A 10947-nucleotide genomic window follows, 5' to 3' on the forward strand; every position below is an offset into this window, starting at 1 on the left:
TCTTCAGAGAAGCATTTCTTGGTTATTCAATGGCAACCATTGAACTGATATTATTAAATGTTGTGATTGGTGGTTTGAGTCTCTGACCTCAGAGCCATGCAGTTATTTGGGCTCTGCAGAGGAATGTGGGCAGGCTGCATCAATGGCTGAGGCCAGTCATCTGAAGTTCAGCAAGGCCAGGTGCTGGGTCCTGCACTTGAGTCACAGCCCGTGCAGTGCTACAGGCTGGGCAGTTCTGGGCCTCTCACCACAAGGCAGACATTGAGCATGTCCAGAGAAGGGCAGCAGAGCTGGTGGAGGGTCTGGGGCACCAGTCCTGTGAGGAGCTGCTGAGGGAGCTGGGGGTGTTTAACTTGGAGAAAAGGAGGCTCAGAGGTGACCTTATTGCTCATACAGCTGTCTGAAAGGAGAGTGTAGCCAGGTGGGTGTCTGCCTCTTCTCCTACAAGAAGTGACAGGCAATGGGACGAGAGGAAACAGTATCAAGTTATTCTGGATTGGATATTAAGAAAAATACCTCCACTGAAAGAGTTGTAAAGTGTTGGGACAGGCTGCCCAGGGATGTGGTTGAGTCACCATCCTTGGAGATATTTAAAAGATGTGTAGGTGCAGCACTTTAGGATATGATTTAGTGGCACTGCTGAATTAATGGTAGGACTAAATGATCTTAAAGGTCTTTCCTACCCTAAATGATTCTATGGATGTGTGATTCCTGCAGCCTTAAAAGGTAGATGGGATATGACATGCTATTAATTCATTCACAAGCATATGGAAAATCTTGTACCCATTTGAGTGTGCTTTCTTTCATCATAGTAAGACAGAAATGGCATTCTCTTGCTTTTCATGTTCTCCTATAAAATAAAGCAGTACTCACCTAGAGAGAACTACATTTGCATTAAGTGATTGTCCTCTATATTTAATTTTAAATCTCATCTTAATGTAAAGCTGGTTGTTTGAATTGTAGTTTGTTTTTCAGACTGAAGTCAATTCATGTCAGAGTGGCCAGAGGTTAAAAGCAATCTTAACTTCATTGTCACTTAATTAGTTATTTTCAGTAAGACAACTGACAGGTAAGAGTAAGCTAGAATTCCTTCAGAAAGTGCTGGGAAGTTTAAGACCTTCTGCCCATGGAACAGAAAATGAGATAGGGATTGAACCTGCCTCTCTTTTATGGCTTCACTTGAAAAAAGACTATGTATGCAGTGTGAATTTGTGTGCAGATGTAGCAAATTTGGCTGCCATGTTTTGGGGCTGTAGAGCAGACCTCAGTGTCAACTGTAATTTCATGTTGTCTAATCTGTTTCACTTAAGGCTATGCGTAGTCATGAAGGAAATGAAGCTCAAGTTTGTTATTTCATAATCCAGTTACTCTTACTGAAGCCTAATGATTTCAGAAACAGAGTGAGTGATTTTGTGAAGGAGAATTCTCCGGAACACTGGCTGCAGAATGACTGGCATACAAAGCATATGAGTTACCACAAGGTATCAGAACTAATAATATTCTTTTATTGTAATAATTTCTGTGGAATTGATATCAGCCATGATCTACAGGGCAGCGTTATCAATTTTTGGACTTGCCTAATAAGCTGTAATTCGTTTGGGCCAGTATAAAAATAATAAATCACGTATGTAATGATTTTGAAAATATAATGCAGTAATATTAAAAAATAGGAGTAGCTTAAGAATTGGGTGGATGTTCATTCTTGTTCATCTAAATCAAGCAATTTTATAATCTTGCTTATACTGAAATTCACTTAAAACAGTTTTTGTGCACAGGGAGAAGTTTTTTTCTGATGTTTTATGACTATACCAATATTACAGTCATAAAATTACAGTATATTGTTTTCTGATGTTTTATTACTGTAACCAAATGTTAAACCTACATTTTCTTCTAATTATTAAAACTTCTTCCGTCTTCTTTGTGACTAGAACATGATAGCCTGATGTGTTAGGGAAGAGACTTGCTGAGATTTTAATGCTCCTCTAAACATACTGGTTCCTGCTGACTAGAAAAGGATGTGCCAATGAGCTGTTCTGTCAAAAAATAAACAGTGAGATAGAACAGATAAAACAAGCTGTCATGTAGCTCAATACATGCCATCTAGTTTGATCCAGGAGCCGTTTGGTCTGTATTAGCCCTCTGACTTGGCTGTACAATGTTTTGACAGTGCCTAACTAAAAGTGTAAGGGTAGCAGGGAAGTGCTCTGACATGGCTGCACAGTCACTACACCGAACCTGGCATACAGAAATTTCAGTCACTGGTAAAACATGAGTTCAGCCTTCAGCAGTGCCCATCTATTATTTGAGTACACTACAGTTCTTTCCAAGGGAATTATTACATTCATCCTATTTCTAGTCTTCTAATTCAGCATATGATGCAGAAAGTTCCAGTAGTGCTTATTTCCCCTAGGTTTTCTCTTCAAATTCATGACAAAGGACACTTCAGCACTGGCTGCTTTCAGCTTTGCTTTGGGATTCTTAATATTCTCTTATACCCATTTTGAGTGGTGGTGACCCTTTGTTCTGGATTTTTTTTTTTTTTTTGAAGATGTTTTAATAATCCATTTAAGTCAGAGTTCAGTTTTCTTCAGTAAGTTTAAAGTAAGCTTCACTGAATTCAAATGTGATAAAGAGGGTTCTGAAGTGTCTTTTTAAAGCAATGTAAATGCTGAATGTTTAATCCATTACTTATGAAGAAGGAGATTTTGATTTTGTTGGGTTTCTTTTCTTCCAGAAATACCCTGAAAAGCTGTATTTTGAAGGTTTGGCAGAGCAGGTGAATCCCCCTGTTCAGATCCAGCCCCAGTACTTGCCAATTTATTTTGGAAATGTATGCCTACGCTTTCTGCCAGTGTTTGACATTGTAATTCATCGATTTCTGGAATTGCTTCCAGTGTCCAAATCACTAGAAACTTTATTGGATCATCTGGGAGGTTTATACAAATTCCATGGTAAGTTATCCATGAGCACAGTCGGATAGATTCCTGTTGTGATCGTTATGTCCTCTTCACCTCTTTCATTCATAATGTTTGTGTATTAGCACAGCAGTGTCTTATTCCTTTCCTGTTCTCTAAGCCCTGTGTGCATTTACACAGAGAAGTGCATTTCCTATTTAGTGAATTTCAGCTTTCTAACAGTGAACTTGTTTTTATTCAGATATCTCTTGCTAATTCATGCTTCCTTCACACCTTTCCCTTCCATTCCCTTCTAGTAGTAAATACTTAGACCTGTGTCCTAACAAACTTTCTCTTATCAAGACTGAAACAATTGAAAAGCAGTTCCTCTCTCTATCCTTACTTAAAATTCAAATAACTTGACCTGATACTTGAATACTTTTAGAAATGCACTTTAATATCTTTTATAGGTGTCATTGCTATGTTATGCTCAGACAATTTACAATTGTCTTTTTTTACTGTGACTTTATACCTGGATTCTTCTTATCTAATACCTTGTATATGAAGAGATTATTTAATCAGTTTACTTACAATTATATTAATATTACCATTAAGTTGTGAACTGTTAGTAATACTGACCCTCTTGGTTCAACTTATTTTGCTGTGCACAAACACTAAAGTATGTACAAGACAAAAGAAAATTAGTTTTGCAGAGTATGTTGTAATAAAGAATGCGAATCAATTCCATATGTGCTGTTTTTAAATAAATGCAACTTAGTCTTGCAGAGCTCTTGATTTTAGTTTTGCTTGCCACAGATAGTGATGCTGGAAGTTATTTGTGGCTTTTATTGTTTTCCCTTTCTCCTTGGCAGACCGACCAGTGACCTACCTGTACAACACTCTTCACTATTATGAGGGGCATTTGAGAGAGCGCACAAACCTCAAGAGAAAACTTGTTCATGCCATAATTGGCTCTCTCAAAGATAATCGTCCACCAGGCTGGTGTTTGAGTGATACTTACCTCAAATGTGCCATGAATCCCCGAGAAGAGAACCCATGGGTTCCTGATGATGCTTACTACTGCAAGCTTATTGGAAGACTAGTGGACAATATCCTTCTAAAAGTTTACTTTAAGTAAGCTGTGACAATGTCTTACAGCTTCATTTCATCAAAGTAAGAATTTCCATTTCTTTATTATTCCAGACGGGGTGTGCTGCCCTAGTAGGCATCTTAAAAAGATATGGTGAAAGTGAAGTACTGTACAGCTGTATAAATATTTCACTGTTTAGGCATCACTTAGAAATGCAATTACTGATGTTTATGCTTTCTGAATTGAATTTTGATTGTAAAAAAAATAAGCTTTTTGCAAAGTATGAGTTTTAAAGAATTTTTCAAAAATGAGATTGCTATTACTGTTTTCTAGTGACATTTATTACTATTACCGAGAATAAAATATTGAGAACCATGCCATATTTAAGGTGTGGAAATAGCTGGCAAATTAGAGAATAGGAATCTTCATGGACTTTGGCTTCTTTCTGGAGCAGCTTTACAAGAATTGACCAATCTTCAGGGTGTTACAAATTCTTTCATTCCTTCTCCTGAACTTCCCTTTCTTAATTGTGTAACTTGAAAGAAGTCTATTTGGTGTCTCCCAAGAAAGCTAAAATTATATAAACCCCTGCTTTTATGCAAGTGTTAACTCTGGAGAACTTTTCTGTATATATTTCAGATAAATCAGTCTTGTTTGGGAAAGTGGAATATTTTCAGAGGCTAAGCTGATGCTCCTTTTGCATAAACTGTCCCCCTAGAAGTCTGCTAGAAGATCTTGCAGAGAGGCAAATTATTGGTTTCTGATTATGAGCATAGAAAATTGCTATTATTTATATTTTCTCCTCTTGGAAGCATACAGTGAATGAGATGGTTGGTGTTTTTTCCACCTCTTAACCAGGAAAGTTTATCCTTTGCATGGCTTTGTGTGTGTAATATATTTATAGCTGGGTATTCATGCAGTCCTCCAATGACTATCAGCATCTTGTATACATATTTCTGTATGTCTGTCTTTTTAATGAAATGTGATTGTTCAACTTGTTTTCAATAATTTTCAGTTCAGTTTAGTATGTGGTATATGCATCTTTTTAATGACTATGCTGCTTGTGCTTGTCTGTGTGGGGGCAGCTTTTTTTTCCTTAACCATTGCCACCTATGGCAGGCAAGTCCCCTGGTCCATTTCCAAATTGTGACTGGAGATTCAATGAATTTCCTAACCCAGCTGCCCATGCTCTGCACGTTACCTGTGTTGAGCTCATGGCTCTGGCTGTTCCAGGGAAGGAGGTGGGCAATGCTCTGCTGAATGTTGTGCTGAAGAGGTATGTTGGCTTTCTGAAATGGTTTTCTGCAATATATCATGCATAATTAGAGATTGCTAAGGTAGTCTCTGATACTAAATTTCTTATTAAAAAAAAAAAAGTGTATATAGGTAACATTTTATATATAAAGTATTTTTGGATGACAAACAAGGTGACAGGGATCAAGCACAAAAATCATGTGTTAGATTCCTGTGTTGTAGTGGATTGTGTGCTTCAGGAACAGTTGACATGGCACAGTGCACATAAAAGTTAGAGGGAAGACATCATGCAGGCAAAGGTCTTATCCATTGGGCTCAGCAGGAAGGCCTGGACAAAGTCTGTTATTCTTTGAGCTGTGCTGAGAGGAGTACAGTTGATGCTACAGCATCTTTGAGTGCAAAGAAAGGGACAGGAATCATTGGCAGGACTCTGAACCTTCCTGATGCTGATTTAGGTCAGAAGTACTTTGAAAGAGTGATGTGCCAAGGCTGACCTTTTGTCATGATGTGTTGAATTTGACCTGTGGCTGCTTCTTGAGCAACCACTGAAAAAACTGTGGTCAGAGACAGGACCTGATATTCTTGTAGCCATTCAGTTGATGTCACTGAGCAATGACAAGCTGGAATTGCTTGGGTAAACCCTTATTTGGCTTAGTAATATATTATTGTTAGCTCTGTTTGGGGCATATGAAGGTAAGGAGTCAATAAAGGGACAAAAAACCCTTAGGCACTAAAGCTTAAGGAAGGAAGTTTGAAGCCTTTGAAGGAAACCTGCTGCTAATGTGTGCAAAACCTGCTGTGCAAAACACACCTGCATAAATTTTTGCACACAACATCCCAATAGCATTTATACCATCTTTTGGCTCTGTAAATGCCTATGTGTGTCTTGTAGTTCTCTCAAATTGACAAACATTCTTGGTGTAAGTATACCTGGTCTGTAGATGCATGAGCAGCACAAATTGCAGTTGAGTACTTTGGAGCTTTAGTTTTCTTTTTCTTTGTCTCTAGTCAGCCCCTGGTGCCAAGAGAGAACATCACGGCTTGGATGAATGCAATTGGACTGATTATCACAGCCTTACCAGTGAGTCAATATGTTGTACTTTTAAATAAAAAAAATTACTCTTCCATGAAACATTTATCATCTCTCTAGAATTCATTGTAAAAACCTACAGCCAACATCTGTACCAACATCTTGCCAACAGCAAGCTATTCACAAGGCTGCATGCATGTTTGAGAAAAATCTACTCCTCTAGCATAGAAAAATTGATCAGGTGTTTTGTTTTTCTATCATATTTTGAGGCTGGGATGAAAAGAATTAAATCCCTCTTGCTTAACTATTTAGTTAAATGCCTTATGTGTGGTATTGAAAATTGGAGCTATGTAATAGGAAGATTTATAAAGGTTCTAATGCAAAGTTATTTTTCAATTATTGCTTGCCTTTCACATCCTGTAGTTCTTAACCATGTAAATGAGATGTGGCTGAGATTGCAAAAGGAAATGTCTGCAGTACTGCAGTTTGTGTATCAGTAGAAACTTTGATCTTCTGAATATCATGGCTCTTGGTACTTCACAAAGACTGCCTGAGCCATATGTGTTGCTTATATGTGTCACAGCTTGTGACCTCTCTTCCCCAAAAAATAGTTCCTCTTCTTGGAGGGAAGCCAACATGAATTTAATCCTAATTATTTTTATAATGCTACTTATTCTTCCTGTTTCATCTCCTTGTTTCTTCATCTATATTCTTTGTCTTTTGTACCTTTTTTATTTCCTGTTTCCATCTCGATTTTTTTGTCTGTTTGTCCTTTCACTCAGAAAACTAGATAATTCTCAGACCTCTTTCACTAAGGCTTTTTGCCTTGTCTTTGCTTCTTTTATATCAGGCAATTAAATAATTAAATATGTGACATATATCTTTTTATGCCACACCCTTGAGTGTGGCCATACCCACTAACATAGATGCTTTCTGTACCATGCATCTTAAATTTTCATCTTCATGGTTATCAACTACCATTTCAGTACCATGTGACATTTATAATAGTTTCCTATATATGCCTATATACATATGCTTCTGTATCTATATATACACATTTTAGAAATGCCATAATAGCAGAAAAAGCTAAGTAAGCAGTGTCTTAGGTGATGTTCTTTTTATAAACAATTCTGAATTTTTGGGTTTGTTCTGTTGTTTTTGTTTTTTCTCCCAGGAACCATACTGGATTGTTCTCCATGATTGCATTGTGAATGTCATCAACAGTCCCAGCTTGACATCAGAGACAGAGTGGGTTGGTTACCCATTCCAGCTGTTTGACTTCACAGCGTGTCACCAGTCTTACTCTGAGATGAGTTGTAGCTACACTTTGGCTTTGGCACATGCAGTCTGGCATCATTCCAGCATTGGACAGCTTTCTCTCATTCCTAAGTAGGTGCAATGATATTTGATAATGCAATTTGTCTTTCAAATTCCACACATAATGTGGATAACAAAGGTCTACCTATAGCAGTTATACCAGTGAATAAATATGTACAGGGGAGCTCTAGGACTTGCCAGATGGATCATAAGGTTTTTTCCAGCTCCCTCTTCCATTGACATAACTGGTTGTCTGTAGGCCTTAGGGCTGTCATGTAATGTGACTGCCTTTAATAAGCCTTTTTAAATCTAGATTAGCTTTCATGCTTTTGTTAATTAAATTTTTTCTTAAAGCATGGACTGTAGAATGTTCCTAAAGCATCTGCAACTGTAACAGTAAATACTACTCCTAATTCTAGAGCTGCCCTATTTTGAATAGCTCATATTTCCAGAGGCACACTGGTTTTGTTCCTGAAATAAAGGTCTAAATCTGTGAGAGAGACTGTGATGTTTTGGCTACAATTTGGTACAGGTGAAAGAAATAAAGAAGCCCAAATAACCAAACAGCTGATGTAGTACATGTCTTGACATACTGCAGGTTCCTCACAGAAGCTTTGATACCCATTGTGAAAACAGAGTTCCAGTTGCTCTATGTGTACCACCTCGTTGGCCCTTTCCTGCAGCGGTTCCAGCAGGAGAGGACACGGTGCATGATAGAGGTAAAGTCTGGCTCATGGTTTGCTTTATACTGTGTGGATTCTTTTACTTTTGCAATTAACTCGTGAATCAGAATGGACAGAAATCCATAGTAGATACTCAGAATTAAGTTCTATACAGATTAAACAGTAATTGCAAGGATTTGAGTTGCTGAGTTGGTATTCACCTTACCCTGTTAACTGAAATCCTGTTGGATAAAACACCTAGTACATTTCTTTTTAAGCAAAAAAGAAACAAATCTCCAGAAATATCAAGCAATAGATGCTTTCTTTGGCTCTCAAACTACTTGCAAAATATACTTCAGGCTTACTTCCTGGGAGTATGTAAGAGGTGAATTATGATAATGGAGGAACATGAACTGTTTCTTACATTCATTTCAGTGTGGATAAGGTTAAGGGAGGAAAAAAGAGATGGAGCTCACCCATAGGCAGATTAGCTGAAAAATGTCAGATATCAGAGACCCCCCCCTAGAAAGAAGAGCTTAACTTCAGAATCATTTGGTGAAGCATAATGGGATGACTTAGACCTGTCCATTCTTCCATGTAAGAAAGTAAATTGTTAGGAATCATAGCTACTTAAAAAGCAGCACATATTTCTTATATTGTTAATATAAAGCGTTATAGAACCCATTTTTATTTGCCTTGCTCTTTGTGTCTGTGTAATCAGATTGGAGTGGCATTTTATGAAATGCTCCTGAATGCAGATCGGTACAGCTCCCACCTGAACTACATGGATCCCATTTGTGATTTCTTGTATCATATGAAATACATGTTTACAGGTGACAGTGTGAAAGACCAAGTAAGTAAACAGTAGATATTGATACTTTAGTTACCTTTCTTCCCATATAATAATTTAATCTTTTTGTAGCAGTAGCAGTACAGGTAGCAGTACAACAAATTACTAACAGTTGGTTAGTCTCTATATACAAAGTAGGAAGTTGGTGCGGGAAGAGCTTCAGATGGAGTGGATTAGATATCTGAGATTGCAAGATTAATTTATACAGTCTGAAATTTAAAATACAGCTTCAGGGTGCTTGAAATACTATTATTAGAGCTATTGCTAGAAATAAAGCTATTGGATATTTCTTAACTTTTATTCATTTAAATCTGTTTCTTTAAAGTTTTACTTAATTTCTCATTCAGTAGCGTAACTTGACATGTGACAAAAGGAAGACTTCATTTATTCATGTTCAGTGAAAAATCATTCCCTCAATTTATCTCTAACTTATAACAGTATGCACTTTTAAAAGTGTTGTTTTACAAAGCTTTGGTGCACAAGTCTTACAGCAGGAAGGGTTTTTTTAATATTGGTTATCAAAAGAGGTCCAAAAGTTAGCTTTTTTAATTAAATATTTATGTAAATACCTCTATTTACTGTAACCTTTCCCATTTTCGTTGTGCTAGTGTGATGTTTGTCTACAGTAGTGGCATGTAAAAATGCACCTGTTTTTTAGTGAATGCATTTTTTTCTTTTTTTAAAACAGGTTGAGAAGATAATTTGTAACTTAAGACCAGCTCTGAAACTTCGGCTGCGCTTCATAACACACATCAGCAAAATGGAGCAGGCAGCTGTTTCCCAGCAGCCTCTCAGCAATGGGTCCCCAGCACAGCAGCCCAGCCAAGTGCCCGTCAACGTGGCCTTGCCAGTGACCCAGTGAGATGAACTGCTGGGCCGACCTCGGTGTGAGGGCTCCCTGCTCTTACTGACTGAAGGGAAGCAGCATCTCATCTGAAATCTGGGACTGAGAACCACACACAGACTTCTGCTTTGATTTTTTTGCATCGTGAAGCTGCCTAGCTCTGTGCATGCCAGTCTTCTTAGCTATTTATGCTAGACACTAGATAAGAGATATGTTGCCTTTCTCTGAAAGCACTGAGTAAAGATACTCTGCAAGCAAATACATGGATTTATGAAGAGTTTACCATATTCTGCTCCCTATCCTGGGTTGAGTCATCTGGATTTTTCCTTTTTTCTGCGTGTCATATGAAAAGATGCTCATTGTGTGTAAAACAGCCTTCTAAAATTTGAGTTCTGCCTTATTAAAAATTTATATTTTTTCATCCAACAGAAGAATTTAAATCCTTTTTGTCTTTTGGGAGGACTGTTTAAGCCCTTTTATGGAAACACTCCTAGACAGAGAGATTGCATCAATTTTCTTGAGTTAATGATGACATCTTTCCAAAGACTAAGACTGAACCTTTTAAAATATTTGTAAATTTTGTATGTACAGATTTCATTAAACACACCTCAGTGGGTTTGATGTAGTGTCAGTTAGTAGACTGTTGGATTACATCCTGAAGGCTGTCTCCAATGAATCTGTTGGAAGTCTGCATATTCACTTCAAGCTGTGCTGGTTCATATTTGATCTTTCCTGTTTGGGAAATGGTGTAGTTTTTATTAAATCAATCACATAAGTTTTACTGATTTACTGTATTTTGGATTTGTATAATACTCTGCTTTAGGGTTTATCTGTACTGGGCTCAGCAGGTTTTGATAACAGAATTGAAAGGCTCAATGTTATGTAAATACTCATCTTTTTGGACAAATTTGTAATTAAAAAAACACCAGAGTTTAAAAATCCATATTAGTATTGTTAAATTTATTTCTTTTCTATACTCATTACCTTAAAAATAAGAATTGACCAT

General features: G+C 37.3%; 1 protein-coding gene across 3 annotated transcripts in view; it reads left to right on the forward strand.

Moving 5' to 3' along the window:
* The window catches only part of MED23 (mediator complex subunit 23), a 36675-nt gene extending 26638 nt beyond the window's left edge, over nt 1–10037 (forward strand). For 2 of the 3 annotated variants that reach the window (XM_054279223.1, XM_054279225.1), the window contains 9 exons: nt 1311–1481; nt 2735–2951; nt 3767–4003; nt 5095–5260; nt 6247–6319; nt 7443–7657; nt 8184–8304; nt 8969–9100; nt 9786–10037. In XM_054279223.1, coding sequence (XP_054135198.1) covers nt 1311–1481; nt 2735–2951; nt 3767–4003; nt 5095–5260; nt 6247–6319; nt 7443–7657; nt 8184–8304; nt 8969–9100; nt 9786–9959 — 1506 coding nt within the window. In that variant the 3' untranslated portion in view covers nt 9960–10037. Of the gene's footprint in view, nt 1–1310; nt 1482–2734; nt 2952–3766; nt 4018–5094; nt 5261–6246; nt 6320–7442; nt 7658–8183; nt 8305–8968; nt 9101–9785 lie in introns of all 3 variants that reach the window. The other variant, XM_054279224.1, reaches the window with a different exon arrangement.
* Nucleotides 10038–10947: the final 910 nt, after the last annotated feature.

The sequence above is a fragment of the Melozone crissalis genome, unplaced genomic scaffold (genome assembly GCF_028551555.1).
Source record: "Melozone crissalis strain CALT ecotype California unplaced genomic scaffold, PUWL_Pcris_2 ptg000027l_1, whole genome shotgun sequence".
Classification (NCBI taxonomy): Eukaryota; Metazoa; Chordata; class Aves; order Passeriformes; family Passerellidae; genus Melozone; species Melozone crissalis.